Raw genomic sequence first — 20841 nt, 5'->3', positions numbered from 1 at the left:
TGAGACTGCTCGCTCACCACATCTGCATTTGCAGGGAATGCCAGGACCACCAGGCGAGAAAGGAGAGAGTGGGCATGTTGGCTCAATGGTGAGTACTGCTCAGCAATCTCAGCACATAAAACAACTCATCACAAATCCACAGCTATGGTCCAGTGTCAGTCTCAAGTCTGTTTTCCACACCACCTTTCTGACATCTTGCACTTTGCTTCATGATTGTTACGACTTTGACTTGTCTCAGTCTTGTCTTATTTTATATTGACTTGACTTTTCTTCACTTTCCAAAAAACCTTTGAATATGTTTCTCCAGTTCATCCACTTTTCCTCATTTCTCACCAGTATCAAAAGGAGTTTCACAGAGCTTGATGAAGATCACATACATTCATTAGTAGAAAAAACAATGAATTATTTTGTGGAAATATTTGGGCTATGGTGCAAATACTGTAAATCTACATTCATGTTTATGGTTAGGAAACTCCTAAGGCATTATTCTGTTTGTAAAGACACAGGCTTCTAGCATGACATCTCCAATTTTTCAGAGATAACTAGATAGAAATTTTAAACTGAAAATATTGAAATATTTTTGTCAGTGCCAGTCTCATTGTTTGTGTGTCATTCTAGATTTTGGTGTGTTTTGATTGCAGTCTGATGAAGAGCAGGGGTGCTTGAAACGTCACCGTGTTTTTGGTGATAAATAAGTGAAAATTTGAGCCCTGCAGTGTGCGATCTGGCTATTTGTTGTTTTTTTGTTAGTTCATTTTTCAGCCAAGCACCTGCCCCACCTCCAGCTTGTGTTTTGATTGTTGTCACAAGGTGCAAGTTTTATTCATGCATGTGACAACTGTATCCAAATACCAAACAAATGCCCCTTTGATTGGAAAAAGGAGATGATGCACTTCTAAGTTACAGAATAATGCACTAAAAGTCTAAAGGATAACTTACTGTAGAAATCATACAGACCCTATACCAATATAATGTTGATGCCTCATTAGAACAACAATTAGCAAGTATGTTACCATAGATGGAATTAAATTGCTGGACAGATAATGCAACATAAAAACGGAGAGTTGGCAATCACATTATATTATAGAACACATCTCACACATTAAGATGAAGAAATGTAATTTCTTTTATTTGAATATTACATTTTAATTATAATTATAGAAAAGACTGTAATTAGAAGTGAGGAAGGGAAAACATCTTGTTTTTTAGATACTATCTGACCTTGTGTCTCCCCAACGTCCCAGAAAGCAGATATTGTAATTACAGTACTGTATAGGTTCAAGATATCAGCAGCCTATGAACTATAGCCGGTACACAGACCACACACCACAGCTCATTAAACTTTAATTAGTGCCACCTATTTAGTGTGTTAGCACCAGCTGTGCTGGTCCTTCTGCTGTTGGTCAAATTCATGAAAGAATCTTTCCCTGTGCCGATAATCATTAGCGTTCACCGCCCTCAAACTCCAAGCCGTGGTCTTCAGTGGAGCTCAGTTTGCTCTGCACTTTGATTAGTCTCAATAACGTTTAACCATGGTTTTTGCACTGAGATCAATCTAACGCACACAGAAAAATTAAGACTGACTCATTCAGATCAAGAAACTTGGCTCTTCTGCTCCCAGACTATATGAGCTAAGAGTGGAGTGTTTCCATTGTCATGGCCTCGACAACACTGAGTCTCACCTGTTGAGAAACTGAGGAAACTCAGAAGAGGAATAAGTGTTTTTCAAAGCAGACAATTTCACTTGTCATAACAGAAAATGCACAGATTGAACAAATAATGTTAATGATGGTCCTGCTCTAGCTAAGTATCCTAGTAAGATATGCTAGTAAGCTAGCATGCACAATATCAAGGTCCTTTTTTAAATCATACTTATATGTAATGTAATTCAAGTACAGACATATCACAATAATGATATAATGACAGTCTTTAGCTGTCCTTAGCAGTTAAATTAATGCTAACTTGTCATCCTTTTCTCTCTGGAATATAATAAATACCGTGTCATTATTCTGGCTATGAAAGAATACAGCCTCAGGTTAAAAAAACACATATACCCCTGTTCCTCTGTCTGTTGGCATTGGTTATATAATTTCTTATATCTTAGCTTAAAAAAAGAAAGAAAAACCTTCAAACCTGTTAAACCTTTCAACCTATAACAATCTCAACTCATCTTTTCACTGCGTGATAGATCTTCAAGGCTGAGAGGGAATGACAAAATAGACCATGACTTCATGTGTGAGAAAGACAAGGCCAGAGAATGAAGAGGTGGTCCTGTGTGTAAGAGGAAGAAAACGATAAAAAAGAGAGAGAGCGAGAGAAAGACAGAAAGAGAGAGAGAGTGACAGAAAGGAGGCAGTGGAGCAACAGAGTGGAAGGAAGAGGTGGGGGCACTGATTGTGAGCAGGAAGACGGTGTGACAGCTGCTAATCAGATTAGCCTCAGCCTTGGCTGTCTAATGAGCATCCTCCTTTGTGACAGTCATCTCACAACGCTGTCAACCATGAACACACGCTCAACAAGATTCTGTATAGCCTCTCTTCTCCACAGTCAGATTAGGGAGGGAATGCATCAAAATGGAACCAAAACAAAAGAGAGAGAGAGAGAAAGAGAGGAGAGAGAGAGAGAGAGAGAGAGAGAGAGAGAGAGAGAGAGAGAGAGAGATGCTGAGGACTCAGTGGGGAAGTTTCATTCATGTGTGAGCGTCGCGGATCACAAAATTCTCCCCTCTAATGCTCAAGTATCTCTCCGCCAGAAGGATATGTGTTTCCTCTAGTCCCACACAGTCTCTCTCTCTGGGCAGATTGTCTGTCTTTCTGTCTCAGTGTCTTTACAACACAAGGCTCCCTCCAAGACTTCAGAGTGATTCAGCGCACAGCTCCACATCTACTCAACTGAAACTGAAGCCGAGCACAGTTTGGATTAATTGCTTGGCGCTCTCTTGAGCTGCACAGAAGACTCAAATCACATGCCGTCACTGTGGTTGAGAGAATATGGTCTTGCACATCACAGACTAGAGGTTTCTTATTAATAAGAGAAAGGGGGAAGGTGGGGAAAAATGAGAAAGAATCAGAGTCTGTGTCATATTGAGGGTAATGACCTGTCTGGACGTCTTCATCATGTCACTACGATAATGATCATAGATATTGGGGTCATTGCATAAGCAATCCACCATGGGCTGACTTCTAACTCTCATTTAATTTAGGAGGCACCAGCCAACCCCTGGTTCACATTAAGTTTGTATCTCTGTGTGTTTTTTATTAATATGGTACATCCTTCTTGTCTGCACTGAGAGCCTAATAAAAACATTTCATTTCTCTCTCCACAGGGACCTCCAGGACAGCATGGCCCACGAGGCCCTCAGGGGCCCATTGGTGGAGAGGTAGACTGCAGCACAACTTTAAAAAATGTTTTTTTTTGTATTTATTTTTTATTATATATTTGGGTTTAGATGTGGGCATTACTATAATATATGATGGAGATGTTGTTGTCTTGTTGAGGGAAGAGAATACTCAATACACTGAGGGGCTCAGTTCAGGCTTTATTGCAGTTTATACCAACAAGCTGTTCATATGCATCTTCATTACACAACTGTTAATATTTCTTATGTCTTCCTCAAAAACCTTATTTCTAGCAAAAGCATTTCAATGGAACAAACACAGACTGCACACTAAGTATTAAATTAGTTGAAACAATAGATGCACCAGTGTGGTCTAGCTCATTTGTTAATTCTAATCAGCATAATCAGTATTGCCAAATATTATAATTGGTTGTCTCATAATTAATAAATATGCATAAGCTTTCCTAACTTCTATTGATCAGATTTTCGCCTAATAGCCTTACATTTTCAAAATAATTCACTGAAGTCTGAAAATACTTTGTTCTTTATAAAAATGTATCATTAAGACCAAATCATTATTTTTGTGTATTGATCTTTTGTATATTATATGGTTTCTATTAATCTGACTTTATTACACATACCCTGTGTACATATTGGAGTTCTGATAGTAGCGTCATGCTTTTGTGAGCCATAAAGAAAACATGATGGTGAATCATCTTTGGAGTCTAGAAAGCTCCCATTCAAGACACAGTTTTCTGAAGTTCAAACTGACCAGTAGCTGATCCCTGAACACCACAGATGCTTATATTTTCCAGCCCCTCATTTCTACATATATGGCCTACTGCAGGCCCTCTGCTGCGTTTGAAACTTGAATTATTAAACAGTATTAGGATATAATCCCTGGGAGAGAGTTATATTTACTGCTCTATGAATCATTAAGATGTATTAGACTATCATCCCTGAGAGGCAGTTATATTTACCTCTAGTAATGGCCGTCTCTCTGCAGCCTCTCATACAGTCAATTATTCAGCAGCGAGTTGCAGAAAGCTGTGTGAGCCGCGGTAGTGCTTTATCACAGGAAGCATGGGAATGCAGCGGTGCAGAGATGGTGGGATCCATAAATGGACTGATAGAGGAAAAGTGGAAAAGAGAAAAAAAAAGTGGGATGACATGTGAGGAAAATAGCTGACAGCAGGAGCGCGGTAGTAGTGCGTGGCTGTACTCAGCTTTCATGTTTGTACACTCTACCAAAGACATGCACTTACTGGGTTAGCCTCAAGGCAAAAAAACACAATACACTGACATGACATGCGTGCACGATAACATACACGCACACACACACATACAAACAAACCAACTGATTGAGGGAGGGGAAATAGCCCCCTACTGTGTGACTCAGACACTTTTCACACAGCAAACTTGGCGCTCAGTATTTATTCTTGTGTTGTGATAAATCTGTTCCAGTTTCAGCATTCTGTCAGCAGAACTGCTGACAAACCAAAAAATAAAAAATAAATAAATGCTGCACCAAGAACTTGATTTTCAAGAATCCAATGAATATTTAAAACCTGCCCTCATTTTATAATATTTTGGTTCAAGCTGTTCTCTCTCCTCCTGCCACAGGGTCCACCTGGAATGCCCGGCGGAGTCGGTCAGCCTGGACTTGTCGGAGAGAAGGTCAGCATTTCCCATCAGCAACTACTCCGCCTGTACATACAGTAGAATGCCGATGGTTTGTGAATGTGGACTTGTGCGCCAATGTGACAAGTGTGTGCGTGTGTTTATGTGTGTGTTTGTGGTGTGTTTTGACTTTGCTGAATGTCCCCTTTCTACCAGGGTGAGGACGGTGAGGCTGGAGACCCTGGAATAGTTGGAGAGCCTGGCAAAGCTGTGAGTCACATTACCTCCATCCCTCCTTCGTGGCTTTTCTACTCTCCTTGCTCTTTTGTTGATTGTCATCTCATTTGCTGGGCTGTTCTAGGGTGCTAAAGGCGATGTGGGGGAGAAGGGTGACTCTGGACCTCCCGGTGCGGCTGGGCCTGCAGGACCCAGAGGAACACCAGGCGAGGACGGACCCAAAGGCAACCTTGTGAGTGTTACTCTCTGGTTCAGTGACTTTCTTCTTGCTCTGATTGTCAGGTCAGTCTGTTAATGTCATGCATGTAATGTTTTTACCCATAGGGCCCTATTGGATTCCCTGGAGATTCAGGACCCCCTGGAGAACCTGGCGTCAATGTGAGCATTATTGTTCTGATTATTGTATTAGTTATTGTCATTCATTTATGTTTTGGCTAACTTCTTCTGGATGACATCTCTTCATTCAGGGAATAGATGGTGGACCAGGGCCTAAGGGAGACAACGGAGAACCTGGCAAAGCAGTAAGCAGTGTTTTTTATTGATTCGTTAACTGACAACATTATTATCTCTTGTATATCTTTATCATCTGACACAGTGAAACCTAAAGTCTTCATCTCTGTGGTTGAGCTTTCAGAGTTTTTGTGACTGGATGAAAATGTGTAAATTTTCTTCTGCAGGGACCCCCAGGAGCCTCTGGAGAGCCAGGTCCTTCAGGACCTCCTGGACGGAGGGTGAGTGTATGAGTGTATTGTATAAATTTGTATGCATGTATGTATGTTTGTATGTAGCTATGTGTGTGTTTGGTTAGAGTTCATAGCACTTGCCATAATCTCAGCAAGTTTGTCTGTCTCTACCTCAGGGTCATGTGGGTGCTGCAGGAAAGGAAGGGAAGCAAGGCATGAAGGGAGCCAAGGTGAGGATGACGACTGGCACTCAGTGGCTGAATTTGTTGCTTTTCAGCAAAATCTTTCTGATCTTTTTTGCTCCTAATGTCTTCCTGTCTGTTGCTCTCCTGCTGCTTTTCTCTGTAGGGGACAACAGGAACCCAGGGTCCAGTGGGTAAGACAGGCCCAGTGGGACCCCAAGGTCAGCCGGGGAGGTCTGGCCCAGAAGGATTTCGAGGGATCCCAGGTCCTGCGGTTAGTACACACTGACAACCATCCAAATTTGAACAATATAACTCCTTTTTATGTTTATGTTTCATTATTGTTTTGATTACATACTGTTATCTCTAATTCCTGTGTTTATTTTACAGGGTGAACAAGGTTTAAATGGGCCACCAGGGCAAACTGGACCACCAGGACCAATAGTAAGAGCCTTACATTTGCCTGATAATGGAGCCTACCAAATGAGAGGGTGTTTTGGACATTAATAATGATAAATCAGGATTCAAACCATTTTTCATATACAGAATAAAGCATTGAAGTGACCAACTAATGCATCTGGCATTGTTAACAGGGGCCACCAGGACTTCCAGGATTAAAAGGAGACCCTGGAATTAAGGGAGATAAAGTGAGTGTTTAGCCCTTAACATAGAGAACACTCTGTACCAGTCTAAACTCTGGGAATCAATGCTAATAAACCATATCTCTGTCTGCAGGGACATGGAGGGTTGATCGGTCTAATTGGTCCCCCAGGAGAACCTGGTGAGAAGGGAGACAGAGGCCTGCCAGGGAACCAGGGCACACAAGGACCTAAAGGAGATGCGGTACATATAGCTGCAACATGATGTGTCTGATACATGTATGCAGAATAAATATTCAGTTCACTAACAAGACATGTTTGTTCTCATATCCAGGGCTCGAGCGGCTCATCTGGTCCCACTGGCCCACCAGGACCACCAGGACTGTCGGTAAGTGCTATGCTCCATTTCCATGATCGATTATGTTTCCAACATGCGCTCACTTCATAGGAATGTTTTCATCTCTACTTTTTCAACGACTGAATAAAATGAAATGAATAAAAACACCTGTACTAAAGTTTAAAATGCACTGAAGCTGTAATCATCAACAGACATACAGTAGGTGAGGGCCTGCTGTTTGTTGCATGAAGACTATCCAGTTTAACCAGTTAACATTTAAAGGTTAGGCTATGATAAATCTTTTAAGATGAATGGCTCCATCACTGGCTGGTGTTCAAAGAAATTAGAGATGATATAAATTGACATTATTCCTACCTTGGATCAAAACAAGAAAAATGCATCTGTCCTCTCTACACAGTGGAGTGTTGAAAACTCTTATTTGGTGATATACGTACATGTGGATTTATGTCAAGGCTGCATACACGAACCAGAGTAGTTTGAAATTGTAATTGTTGAACTACCCATAAGAAATTTACACCTGTCGTTTGCTGCATCTTGTTAATGCAGATGTCAATGTCACTTGTATCAGGAATCAACCTTTTAGCCACAGGTAGAAAACAAAGATGCAAAACAAATATGTTAAGGGAAGAACACAAGAAAGGTAATAAGGCTTTTAGATATTGTCTCTCAGTTAAAGCAAATGCATCACCAAGTACAGTTGTTGTTTTATAACTTTTGTGCAAATTAATTTGATGAATACTCATTTTAAAAAGACATGTAGGATTTTGATCTCAGCCGATGATTTCAGCTACAAGGAGAGCGCACAGTCCTGTTATTGGTTTATTCTTACTGAGATTTCAGGTGTGACCATAACCTGTCCTATTGCTAAGCAGCTGCTTAATTTGCCTATAGATAGCTGATCACTATTTTTACTTGAGTAATTACACAATCTTCCAAGTTTTAATAACTTTGATGCTTTTATTTATGTTTTTACTGTTTGCTCTCTTCTCCTCTCCACTGTTAGGGTGCAGCTGGCGAGAAAGGATCGAAGGGAGATGTGGTGAGTCCAGTAATCTGTCTTATTTATACATTGCCATTCCTGTGCTTGGGCATCAGCTTGGTTAGCAGCTGCTGGGAGCATATGCTGGGTGAAGAGAGAAAAAGTGTGTTTGTTGGCTAAATGTACCACGCTTGATAATCATAATGCTCTACTGTGTTTACCGCATGTCTTTGGAACTAAAAGCCTGCTGTACAGCCACTCTTGCCTTGTGTGTGATTTTCCATCGGGTCCCTTTTAATAGGATTTGGTTCTGGTGTGTGTGATGTTATGAAAACCACTATAGTGTGTCTTGAGAGCCAAGGCTTTGACCACAGAGTGCTGATGCACAAAGCTGGATAATCCTATAAAGCAGCAGCCATATCTGCTTGGATAAAGCGGGGGTTTAGCCAAGTGGTGTGAGAGAGGCTTCAGGTGAAACATGATTGACACAAAGTTTTGTCCTCTTTTATTCTACAGGGTGTTGTTGGTCCCAGAGGAGATCCAGGCCTTGCTGGCCCCCCAGGACCCCCCGTGAGTACATCTAATGATCTACACCATGGCCTTCTCAGTGCCAGCTTTATGCCCTTTCTTTTCCCTTTCACCTCTTGCTCACCTCTCTGTGCTACCTCCAGGGACCTCCTGCAACTATGGTTGAGCCCCTGCCTATCAGGGAGGGCAGGCGGAAGAGACGGAGGCACTCCGATCGGGCCGGAGGAGCAGCCCCAGCCAGGGAGGAGGATTTGGATCTGGACATGGAGGAGTTCCTCCAGGGAGATCAGCCTCTGGAGGACGCTGAGGGAATGGAAGAAGTCTTTGCTACCCTCTCTTCTATGAAAACCGAAGTGGAGTTGATGAGGAGGCCCTTAGGAACCTTTGAGAGCCCTGCCCGGACCTGCAAAGAGCTCATGATGGTTCAACCTGACTACAAAGATGGTAAGCAAAGACATTGCTCGATGCCTATGTCGCCATCAGCTTTTCACCACCTTAAGAGTTTTATCCAGGAAAAACAAGTCAAGGAAAAACTGGACACATCTTCAACATACACTGTTTGTAATTAAAAATGCTGGTTGTTATTTGCCAGCTGCACATTATCAGTTTGTTATTGGTTATATTAACATCTGGTGCTTGATTAAGTGATGTCTGTTTTGTGCACTTTGCAGGAGAGTACTGGATAGATCCTAACCAGGGCTGTAACCGTGACTCCATTAAGGTTTACTGTAACTTCACAGCTGATGGAGAGACCTGTCTCTACCCTGACAAGAGGATTGAGATGGTAAGCCTCCAATGTCATGCTGTCAGCCTTTACAAAGCCAACCTCATCATATTGCATCAGAGCACAAATAACTCTTTATATCCCTTGAGCCTGAAATTTTCCACAACATCCTCCCTCTCTCTCCCTCTGTGTGTCTAGGTGAAATTAGCAGCATGGAACAAAGAGAAGCCAGGAAGCTGGTACAGCAAGTACAGGAAAGGCAAGCAGGTACAAAAAAAAAAACCAAAATACATCAAACCTCACCTCCTGCTAATAATTTCAGCTGGCACTCTTTTTTCAGCCACCTAATTGAGATAGTTTGAGTGATATTCATTCATACGATTGACACAGATGTGTTGGCAGGCATGCATGTGTGCGTGCGTGCGTGCGTGTATGTATGTGTGTGTGTGCGTGTCTCATCTGCCCATGAATACATGCAAATTTGCTCACTGTAGAATTTGGTTATTAATTCATTAGTCTATGCGGGATGAGAGAGCAGATTTGGTATTGCCAGCAGTTATTTTCAGCAGTCAGGGTGATGCAGACAGAGTCACTGGCAGCTCTGTCTCACTGACTAGTATTCAGAGCAGCACGCATAGAGCACTGGCTTTTCATGCGCACCTGATCAGAGGTCTCATAACCCTCTCAGATAATCACGGAGCTGCCAGCACAAATGCAATTCACTGGATTTCTCACAGAGTGCCTGGATTTGCTTAGGTTTTTTTTTCTTCCTTTAATTTCCTTACTTTCTGCTTTACTTTGCCTGTCTGTTCTGATTCTGAAGAAAAGTTGCTGTAACTTTTTCAATCTCGCTTACAAAATTTCCTCCATAAACACAGGGAGATTTGTACTTTTTGGAGGTACCCAAATGTTTCTGATACAGATTATAGAGTCAGATGTGTTTTTCTGCGGCTTCATCTCTTTGAGTGAAATCCTGTTTTTTGAGTGTTTTTTTCTCATTCAGTGAGATCTTTCAGTCGTTCGAGTTGTTTCAGAGTAATGCTGCTATAACATTTTGGCTATAGTACATATTACTGTAACATTCTCTGCCTATGTAGCACTCTAATGTCTGTGTATTTGTGTCCTTCCAGTTCTCCTACATTGACAGGGACGGGAACCCTGTGCATGTAGTTCAGCTGACCTTCCTGAAGCTACTGAGTGCCACGGCCAAGCAGAGCTTCACCTACACCTGCCAGAACTCGGCGGGCTGGTTTGACAACGCCTCCCACTCCTACCAGCGTGCCCTCCGCTTCCGGGGCAGCAATGATGAGGAACTGACACAAGCCAAAAGCCCCTTCATCAACGCAGTCCATGATGGATGCCAGGTCAGTGCTGGGACATGCCGGGGACAGGGACTAGCTGGACAATTATGAATTAGCCTTAATAAAACTAATGTGTTTATCAGTTGTGTTACTCTTAGTAACTGGTACTTGATTCAGGAAGCGGGCAGCCACAAAATCACTGGCTGGAATAGAGATTTAGGCCAAAGTGGAGAGAGCTAGTAAGTTGAATTAAGCAGAGCAAATTCTAATACCTGGCTTAAATTTTTCTCTTTCAGTTCCGCAAAGGTCAGGAAAGGACTGTTCTAGAGATCGACTCCCCCTCAGCAGAGCTGCTCCCTATTATAGATGTGGCTGCAGCCGACTTTGGCAACAGCAACCAGAAGTTTGGATTCCAAGTTGGACGCGTTTGCTTCAACGGTTAACATCTTGCCAGCAACAAACAAACAAACAAACAAAAAAAAAAGACCTGCACAGCAAGTTTTCAGTGAAAGGAACTGGACCACTAGCCCAATCAATATTTATTACATTATGGTTCTGTATGTGGTGGGTTTGTGGTATATTATTTAAGATTCTTCAACAGCCAATGAAATAGGTTCTATGGCTTTACAACAGCAATACGAAGAATGGCAACAAAGAGGAAAAGAAACAGTGGGCACAAAGCACATTTACCAAAGGGAAATATTCCAGTTAGATATATTTAATTTTAAAGTCTTTTTTTCCACTGTTTGAGTGTGCTCTGATTGATCCTCAAGAATTATGAGGACCACACCACTTGACAATGACCACTTATAAAAGAGATGGATCTGTCCTGAAGAGGAGCAGTCTGTCGTTCTGTGGTATGGGTCAGTTAATTGGGACTTCTCAGATCGTGGATGAGCTAGTTTCTACCTAATGTTTTTCAAAGTTCCAGACGGAATAAATCAGAGACGTCATCATACTCATTTGCATGCTCAGATTTCACTATAATGACAATTGCATAGCAGCTGTGAACTAGCCTAGCATATTAATTCCACACGAGCGCCATAATTAATTTCCTGTGTGCAGGAATGATAAATTGTCCTTTTTACCCTTCAACTGCAGTTTTCGCAGCGAATTACCTTGATTAGTATTCAATAGGTGTAGCTTGTTACTGAACCCGACACTTACTTGAATGGATAAGGTTGTTTCCTGCATTGGACTGCTTCCCTCTATGGGCTTGATAATAAGCTTTTTGAGCCCTCCTTGTTTCTGCAGACTACCGTACTGTATATGTCAGACCAACATCCTTTCTACTGTGGTATGTACTCGCTTGGACATACCTCAGAAACAAGGTTGGGGATGTTTCAGGGCAAGAATTAAGAGCATGCTGATTAAAATGTTCTCTGTTCTCTAGTCTTAACTGCAGTCCTTGTCTTAACTGCAGTCCTTTATACCAAGAGAAATTGTATGCTTTGTCTCTTGAAAGCATTTTAGAATTGCAGACATAGCCTGTTTTCACTTTTCTGCCCTCGTCAGAGGGTTTTGTTTCTCTGTTTTGTTCACATGTTGAAATTTGAACAGCGTATGTTGCTGTTCATTCGACAGGATTTGCTCTTCAGTGGTGCTAAAGATGATTCTGTGATTTTTTTGTGTCGCTGTGTTTGTGTGTCTCTGTGGGCAGGATTATAGGACTAGAGAGGAAAGGGGTTATTGCTCTTTCAGCAGCACCAAACAGCCTCAGAAGCTGGAGACCAGTCTGCTGTGTTTTTTGCACATCTTCTGGCTGATTGTGCCAATTTCACACAGCCAGTGAAAGGAGGTTAGGGACAGTTCAGAGCAATGTGGTTGATCGCTTGAAAGGGAAAATCCACTCTTAAATCGAAACTGACACTGTGCTGCCCCAGTGATTTTGGCTGTAAAATCCAGTATCTACATACACAGACATCTGTTTCTCTGGACTAAGAAATTACAAAACATCAAGACTGGGGTTGCAGTAATGCTGTAACCTTTTGAGAAGTTGATCCATTGCAGATGTTTTTCTTAGAAATATTTTTAAATAACTTATTTTTATTGTAGAGCTTTGAATCTGAAATTGTCCTCACACCCCAGTAAAATGACTGTGATTGCTATTATAGTGTCATAACCATTATTTCAGTATTCACTGCGTGTGGAGCAGCTGCAGAATTTGTCTTCAGATTACATTGTTTCTACAGTCTGTCTCTGCATGCATGGCTTTAATGGAGTCTTCTTCAAACTAGCAAATAGAGCTGTGAAATATTACAGAAATGACATATGTATGTGAATTCTATTTTACGGTTCATTTTCCCTTCAGTAAATGAAATTTCTTAATGCTCTGCTCACCTCCTCCGACTCAAACAGTAGACTGTGCACCAAGCAAGTGTAATTTTGCAATTTACTCCCACTGTTGTATTTGTTTGATAGCATTTAAACATTCCAGTGATTAACTCCTCTCCTCCTGTCCCATCCTGCGCTGCCCCTCCTGTGTATAGTGTTTGTTGTACTAATTTTATATACTGTACAGTTATTCTGAGGACTTTATGAGCAATAACCTGTTGCCTGAATGAAAAACAAAATGTATTTGTTAAAAATTGACATGCGAATAAAAACAAAAAACAAGAAATCATTCGGTTTTCTTTTTCCTGTCCGGACCCACCACAGGCAGGTTAGAATGACATCCATGAGGGCATGTGGCTGTCTGTGATGTCCAGTCAGTGTTTAATAGGCAAACAAGCCTCTTCATTACCAACCAGTCTGCGACATTCACTCAACAAGCTCGCAATCAGCGTCCCCGCACAGCCGATGTTATCAACTCTGATTTGCTCCCCAGTTCATTTATTTCAATTAGCCCCGTTTCAGTCCTCAAGAGGGAAGGTGGGGAGGAGACAGAGGAAAGTGAAGGATGACAACAAGACAGGAGGTCAGTAATAAAATGGGTAAGGATAAGACGCAGCTGGGGAGATTAGATCATGTTTGGTGGCAGTAGCAGGAGCTGTGCTGATTTATATTTACGTGAGGCGGACAAAAAGATACGGTAAGTGTCCCAATGACTATTTTTTACCTCTGTCCGACTTGTTTTTCAGCAATTTCATTGTACCCCCATGCATAACTCTTTCTCTTTGTCTCTTATTCCTGTTGCAGCCACACACACACACGCACACACACACACACACACACACACACACACACACACACACACACACACACACACACACACACACACACAATCATTGCTTTTTGCTCCTTTCGCACGCAGTCATTCACATGCACAACACACACATACTCTATACAAAGGCACACACGCACACACACTCTAAAGCCTATTCTCGTGCACACATTAAAGCACAAGACACTCATCCCCTTTGGGGCCCATTGTTCAAGGTTAGCATCAATGGCAGAATAAAGGTTACCATGTGATTTTTTTTTTCCTCCTTTCTGCTCTCTTCAGCTCAATTGAATTTTAACCACACTAAGCTCTTGACCAGGAAAGGTCATCTGTTGCCAGTACCTCAGAATAATGATCAAGCAGAAGAGCAGTGTGACTGTCAATATGGTATTTCACAGCACTATGCCCTTTCTCTTTGCTCGCACTCCATCCTCTAGTGCCCACTGTTCCTGTGACATAGAGTCTCCAAAGTCTTGTTTCTCTTCTGCTGAGAGCTGAACCATTGTAAGATAGCATCACTGTAGTGCTATGTACACCTATTATCTCTGCTCAGAGCTGAAAAGCTTTATTCTGGACTATTATACACCATGACTAGTGGATGCATGGCGTGGGACCACTGCAGTGGCCAAGAAATAATATCTCATTTTGAGTAAGAGGGAATAGTCTATCAAGGCAGCATGGCACGCAGAAACACTTCCCCTGGAACAAATGCAATGCAAAGAGAGTAAATGTCTCACACATCATAAATCTACAACGCGCTCCCCCTTTTTTTCGCAGCACTCCGCCCTCAGAATTGAGTTGTCAAACATGACAATCATTTGGAAAGCATTGGTACACAGTCTCTCCACTGCACCGAGATAAAGCAGCTTGAGCAAAGCAATAACAAGAGCTCTTCATCCAGCTGATCCTGGAGCTCAGAGCTGTGGAGTATGCGGAAATCCCATGGAACTGCACTCCCATGGGAGGAAATTTGTATTTACTCCACAAATACAAACATACAACATGCTACATACAACAATGCTGAAAAGTGTGGATGAATGAAAGAATCTAGAAAAAAATCTGAAATGATATGATATATTGGTGTTGTTTGCTTTTGTATTTGCTGTCATATTACCTTAAAAAAACATAGGAGAATAAAATAGTTTTTACATAAACTGTTTTATAAAGTTGGATAAGACTACAACAAGATGAATTTGTAATTTTATGATCCCTTTCCATCTTCTAAAACATATTTGATAAGGAACAGGTTGAGATTGTGACTTCAAATTAAGAGGACAGATTGCTGAACGTTGACATTGGTGTAGTGGAAAAATAATGGTTGTGACTTTTGAATTTCATGCCAGTGAAACGTTAATAAGTTGAATTTTGTATCAGACAGCAAAGTAGGCCTGTTGATTGGGAGCACGATCTCTGGAAGACACAAACCCTGTAGCGCTCTGTCTTTTAACACACTGAACGGCACTGTTGTAATATCTTTGTGGTATCTCTTCAGCTGTATCTAGAGGGTGACACACTGAACCTGATCTTCCAATGTGATCCGTGTTAGATACGGGACATCTGCTGTCACCTCGTAAGCGTCACTGTGCAGATCTGAAAGTGTAAAGGTGTACTCTTGAGCTAAGCTCCTGGCCAACTCTACATTGTTGCTCTTTCATCGAGCACTTGAGCAGAGTTGTGGGTCTATAGTTTAGCGTTGATGAGGAGGAGTACATAACCCACAGGCAGCGAGATCCTTAGTTGCTGCTTATTGGAAACAAGACTCTCTCTCTCTTTCCATCTCTCATCTCTCTCCCTCTCTCTCTGTGACTCCCTCTCTCTCACATCTCTGCCTCATTATTCTCAAGTTGAAAATGTTAGAGATTTTTTCTTTGTTGGTTGTTGGACTGTCTTGTCTCCCTCCTGTACTCTCCCTGTCTCTCTCTCTCTCTCTCTCTCTCTTTTCCATTTTTCCCCTGCCTTCAGCTCCTCTCCTGTGACACTGATTCTAACTAAGCTGAACGTGTCACAAAGTCACAGTGAGAAATGAACAACTTAAACAGACATTCAGATTAATGAGAATGAGTCAGCGGGAATATGAATATCCATATTTCCGGGTGAGCAGGGACATTCCCTTGGTCTCAACGCACCCACCCAAATCCGGACGTTGTGTCACAGTCGATAACAGCAGAAATGATTTTCCATGCCACTGATGTGTGTGTGTGTGTGTGTGTGTGCTCTCAGTTTAGCATCTTGTACTGTACTAGTGGTGGTAGAATAACTTGGACCATTATTAGCTTGTGCTGAACATGCTCCTTGATGCAAACGCCTGTGCACATGTTCGTGTGGCAACGAACATTTGCAGCTGAGCAGGGGTGCTCTTATTAGTGTGCATGCAAGCATCTCTCCTGCCAGGTCCCATCTCCAGCTCCTTTATCTCAGGAAGGGTGGAGAGAATCATTTCCGCAGATGCCTTTTCTATCAAAAGCGCTTATCGACAAAGCTAACATTAGTAAAGCAGTTTGAAAAAAATTACTTCAAGCGAGGGAGGGCAATAGAAATCCCTGGGTGACTGGACAAAGAGCTTGGTGGTGGTTTGGAAGCCCAAGGCCCTGCGTGACTGAGAGAGTGTCAGATGATTATCTAGCAGACAGAGAGCCCAGATTAAAACACACAGCTTGAGAACACCCCGGACGCCTCCAACGCACACGCACATGGACATACACGCCCTACCCCTAATTTGCCGTCTGATGCGGCTCTTAGCATCCACAGCCACAGCCACAACCACGACTACAGGCATGCCATCCTCACTTAACTTAGTCCTCAGTAAAAGAAGGACTGAGTTGTCTGCAAGCTTCCCCAGACACCCAGAGTAATCAGTGGTGTCTTATTTACCAGAGTAGGGGGAGGGACGTGGTGAGGCATAGATGGATGAGGAGAATGAGAGGGCAGGAAACGAGAGAGTGACAGTCAATCACTAGAAACGCCTGTATTGTATGAATCACTCAGGCCAATTTAAACAGGCACAGCTGTTCATAAATCCAAGGCAGACAGTGTTAATGAACAAACTTAGCCCTGATCAGGAAAACAGGAGGAACTGTCACAGGAGACCTGTATTCGACTTTGTGTGTGTGTGTGTGCGAGAGAGCGTGTGTACGTGTGTATTTCTGATTTGTTAGTGAGTGAGAGTAAGTGAGGGAGTGAGTGTGTGAGAGAGAGAGAGAGAGGGAGAGTGGTAACTGCATGACCCCATCGCTCAATAGAGATGATTTTCTCCCATAAATCAGACGAGGCAGCGAGGGAAAGAGCGCGCGAGAGACAGAGACAGAGTGATTCAGCTGTGGGAGTACACTGGCCCAGACCTCAGCTGAAAAGCAAGGGAAACTAATCGTTTCCATTCACCTCGATGAGTCTGGCTGCTCTGTGTTTGTGTCCTGAATGCAAAGAAAGCCTCATCTTCTCTCCACCTCTCACTCTGTCACCCCTCCGCTCCGTTTTCCTTCACCCTCCCGCCCCTCCTCTTCCCCCTGTCCTTCTTTTCTCCCTCTCAGAATGATCAATGCACCCTGTCCTGTATCAGTTCCTGTAGCGGCAGTGACACGGTTGTTATTCTGTCACAGAGAATCAGACGTGGCAGCATTTCATGGGCACCTGGACACTTTTCATAAATCTTTCAAGGCAGAGGCAGAGGTGAGCTGCAGGGGAAGCAGAGCTTGTTGTGTGACAGAACAGGAAAGAATTGGTATTCAAAGGCCTCATTTAGTCCAAAGAGAGATATAGACAAAATACCTTGTTTGAGGTATGAGGGTGCTGAAACTCATATAGTGGTTAGAGGCAGCAATGTGTTTTCTGTCACTTGCACGTAATTGCCAAAGCCGCGAAATCTCTCTGTACTTATACCGGCAAAATAGATAAGGCCTAGTAATCAATAAACTTGCTGAGGGGGTAAAGTGCATCCCTTTCCCTCCGCTCTTCGGTGCAACTGGCAACGTTTGAATTATGCTTTCATATGTTTCACAGTAATGAGTACAATTGGGTCTGACTCTGCTGCTCTTCAATAATTCACAACCAACCTGAGACAGGAAGCAATATTCTGAATCTGCAATTGGGAATTATTCTCACAGTCACTTGTTTTTCTATGTCTGTCTTTCTCACTAACTCTGATTTGCTCATTCAACCTAGTTTTTCTCTTTGTTTCATACAGTACACGATCACACTTTGCAGCTCACAAAGACTGCTTCATCTCAAGCACACATAAACACACAATGCACACTTACAGTTTGGTCACACTAAAGTGGGATTGGTGGCTTTGACCTGGTACAGGATGAATCTTCTGGCACAGTTGTAATCATCATTATTTCTCTTGTGATATGATAATGAATGATATGATCTTTTTGAAGCAGTAACCGTTGATGGGATGATGACTCCACAATCATCAGAACACCCTGAGTTCAAGAACGATGGCTAGGCCTTCTCTAAAATTCAGCATCTCAACTAAATACAGCGGGTTCTTGAATAGTGTGAAGATAGAAGTGCCAGTCTTTGTTACTGAGCAGCCCTGACCTGTTTTTCTGGATTATGGTAGACAAGTATAAAGGCAGAAAAAGCAAGGCGGCGTTAACACACAACTGCTATCATTAAGAGAGGACTTCGTGCGTGTGTTTCATTTCCTTGACTGTCCCACATACTGCGCAGCACAAACAGAGGTCTTTAGTTAAACCCCCACTCCCCCTACATTTCCTCTGGGATACATCAAACAGCCATTTCTAGTCAAGTCTCATGTGAATGCCTGTTTCAGCATCAGATGAAAGTGCAGTGATGTACTGACTGACTCCTTTGCTGCCCAAATAAACGAGAACCCACTCTGCTGAAACCACAACACTTCAATGTGAATTCTATTGAATATGCAGGTCCCACCGACGCTCTTCTTGTGCTGTATGTTTTTTTTTTCTTTTTACATCTTTACACATGTATGAGTATTACAGTTACGTTGTAGAATGAATGTATGCTTGTGTTACAGAGACCGTGTGTGTGTTGATGTGTGTATGCCTACGCTGCTGCAGAACTAATGAGAGACCCGGGGTTTCAGGGTTTCAGGTGCCGGTGCTTTGAGAGAGAAGGTGAGTGACAGGGCTCATGAATAGTGATGGCCGACAGCTGCTCATTAACCAAGAGACTGTCTGTCAGCCAGCAGACTGGAACGACAGCCCTTCCCCTTCCCCTGTGTGTGCACACACGCACACACAAGCATGAAAATACATACACATATGCACAAGCCCATGCAGATGTGCCCACCACACACACACACACACACACAAATAGAGATCATATCCCCTTCATCTGGGTCCTCTGTGCCTGCTGTGGAGCGGAGGCCAATCCTGCCTCTCCCCTGACAGCATGAGTGCAGTGTGCCTATTACCTATGTGCTCAGACTGCTCCCACTGGGGCAAGACCCTCAGTGAATATGGAAACACCTGCCAGATGTAAATTCTGAATGAGACCCAGAGTGCAAAAAGGTACAAAGATGAAGCTACAGAGGACGTCAAATTCACTTCTTAAGTCCTGTCAAACTGTTGTATTAAAGACATTTCTGCCACCTTTATTGTCTGCCTCACTTTCATGTTTTGACAACCCTGAAAGAAAGTTAAAACTCTACCACAAGGTGACCTAGACACTGTACGTGCGTGTGTGCGTCTCATTACTTTTATAATTGTGTCATGTTGATCTTCAAAATAAATTGCATTGAGCAATCTAGTGGTGGCTGCATGGACTCATGAGAACGTCATACTGTGAGTGGTATTCCTTGAAATCCGGCTAGGAATATGTTTGTTCTGGCAACACTGTGGACTGAACTGGAGGCTTATCTAAGAGGACAATGTAAGCCTGATGTGACAAACTGAAATGTGAATAACAATGAAATTATTTGCCGTGTTGATTTAAAACATTGTTTTCTATTTCAGAATCAAAAGCTGTCAACAAGAAAAAGACATTTAAGCAACCTTTTTATCCGAGTGGAATATGTCATCATTCTTTTTCCCACCACATTCAGGTGGCTCAGCTGGTGGTAAAAAAAAATTAATTTAAAAAAAGAGAAAGGAGGAACTCAGTAGTCACTGTTGTGCCTCTGTTACAGTTGCACAGGACCAGAATGTGAATGGTGTGCACAACCACCATTCAGGTGCAATCAATCGATGGATCTGACAGGATCTCAGTTGCTGAATGACAAAATAACAAATAGCAGAATAACATCAACACACTCCTAAAATGTCTCTCTTTTTGAATTACTATGAATGCATGTCTACAGTCAAAGATAGCAAAACATCCCTGAGACCTCACACACCCAAGTTATTTATCGCAGGTTACACATGAAAGCGTAAATGTGTAGCCTTCTCTAATTATCGCCCTCTGCAGCTGTGAGGCGTCCACAGTGAAGATGACAGAGGTTTGTTTTTTGGGGGGGTTTTTGTAGTATTGAAGTGGGTTGTTTACTTAACTCATTCATCACACAGCATAGTAGAACATAAGGCTTATGTTTGAAGCTTGACTGAGCTGCGGCTTGATGCGTGAAAATACAAATATGGTGTGAAATGTGTTGATTTCAGCGCACTGGTTCCATTTTAAACCAAGATGGCCGTAACACAAAAAGCATGAAAGGCTACCTGTCTCAGTAAGAAGGTGGAGAGAGCATCTCCACATCACAGCCACAGTTCATCTGCCGGTTCATGTTTTTACAAATGTCCACCACCTACACATCTACAGTACTGACAGTTTGTTAATTGATGAGCATTACAGCCTGCCTATACATGACAGTAATGTGCTTAGAGCTGCATTAAGCAATATCTGTCACATTAACCCTTATGGGAAGATGCCGAGTGATGTGAAGGGGTTGCTAGTGCTGCTGATACCACATGACAAACATGTCACCTATAAAACCAAAACAATTTAACCAAGGGAAACACATGACAAGTGAATATTGACAGACAGCAAGCGAAAGAGGGCCATATAATTTTTCCGGGTTCAAATGTCACTTATCATTGGGATTATATCTCACAAGTAGTGAGAGGGAGAACTTCAGTGGGATGCCCATGTTGCTCTCATTTCATTTATGTTCCAGAGTGACTCATAACGGGGCATACGCTGGACTCAAATGCTTA

At 42.4% G+C, this 20841-nt stretch overlaps 1 protein-coding gene and 1 long non-coding RNA gene across 5 annotated transcripts in view; one reads left to right on the top strand and one right to left on the bottom strand.

Annotated features, from left to right (window-relative positions):
- col5a3a (collagen, type V, alpha 3a) overlaps positions 1–13171 on the top strand; it is a 47366-nt gene extending 34195 nt beyond the window's left edge. For all 3 annotated transcript variants that reach the window (XM_071471909.1, XM_071471894.1, XM_071471902.1), the window contains 21 exons: positions 35–88; positions 3326–3379; positions 4961–5014; positions 5174–5227; positions 5319–5426; positions 5519–5572; positions 5662–5715; positions 5872–5925; positions 6054–6107; positions 6226–6333; positions 6450–6503; positions 6653–6706; positions 6795–6902; positions 6993–7046; positions 8020–8055; positions 8512–8565; positions 8667–8967; positions 9195–9307; positions 9446–9514; positions 10378–10611; positions 10845–13171. In XM_071471909.1, coding sequence (XP_071328010.1) covers positions 35–88; positions 3326–3379; positions 4961–5014; positions 5174–5227; positions 5319–5426; positions 5519–5572; positions 5662–5715; positions 5872–5925; positions 6054–6107; positions 6226–6333; positions 6450–6503; positions 6653–6706; positions 6795–6902; positions 6993–7046; positions 8020–8055; positions 8512–8565; positions 8667–8967; positions 9195–9307; positions 9446–9514; positions 10378–10611; positions 10845–10991 — 1872 coding nt within the window. In that variant the 3' untranslated portion in view covers positions 10992–13171. The remainder of the gene's footprint in view (positions 1–34; positions 89–3325; positions 3380–4960; positions 5015–5173; positions 5228–5318; positions 5427–5518; positions 5573–5661; positions 5716–5871; positions 5926–6053; positions 6108–6225; positions 6334–6449; positions 6504–6652; positions 6707–6794; positions 6903–6992; positions 7047–8019; positions 8056–8511; positions 8566–8666; positions 8968–9194; positions 9308–9445; positions 9515–10377; positions 10612–10844) is intronic.
- Positions 1–20841, bottom strand: part of LOC139614580 (uncharacterized) — a 115834-nt gene that overhangs the window by 7370 nt on the left and 87623 nt on the right. Inside the window, exon 4 of one of the 2 annotated variants that reach the window (XR_011687090.1) lies at positions 8797–8926. The exons of the other annotated variant lie outside the window; for it this stretch is intronic. This is a non-coding gene — a long non-coding RNA (uncharacterized lncRNA). Of the gene's footprint in view, positions 1–8796; positions 8927–20841 lie in introns of those variants that run through there. 2 annotated transcript variants of the gene reach the window in all.

This window comes from Trachinotus anak, unplaced genomic scaffold (genome assembly GCF_046630095.1).
Source record: "Trachinotus anak isolate AG129_WGS33_773 ecotype Australia unplaced genomic scaffold, CSIRO_AGI_Tana_v1 ptg000003l, whole genome shotgun sequence".
Taxonomy (NCBI): Eukaryota; Metazoa; Chordata; class Actinopteri; order Carangiformes; family Carangidae; genus Trachinotus; species Trachinotus anak.
The sequence above is the reverse complement of the archived record's forward strand: the minus strand, read 5'-3'. Positions and strand labels throughout refer to the sequence as shown.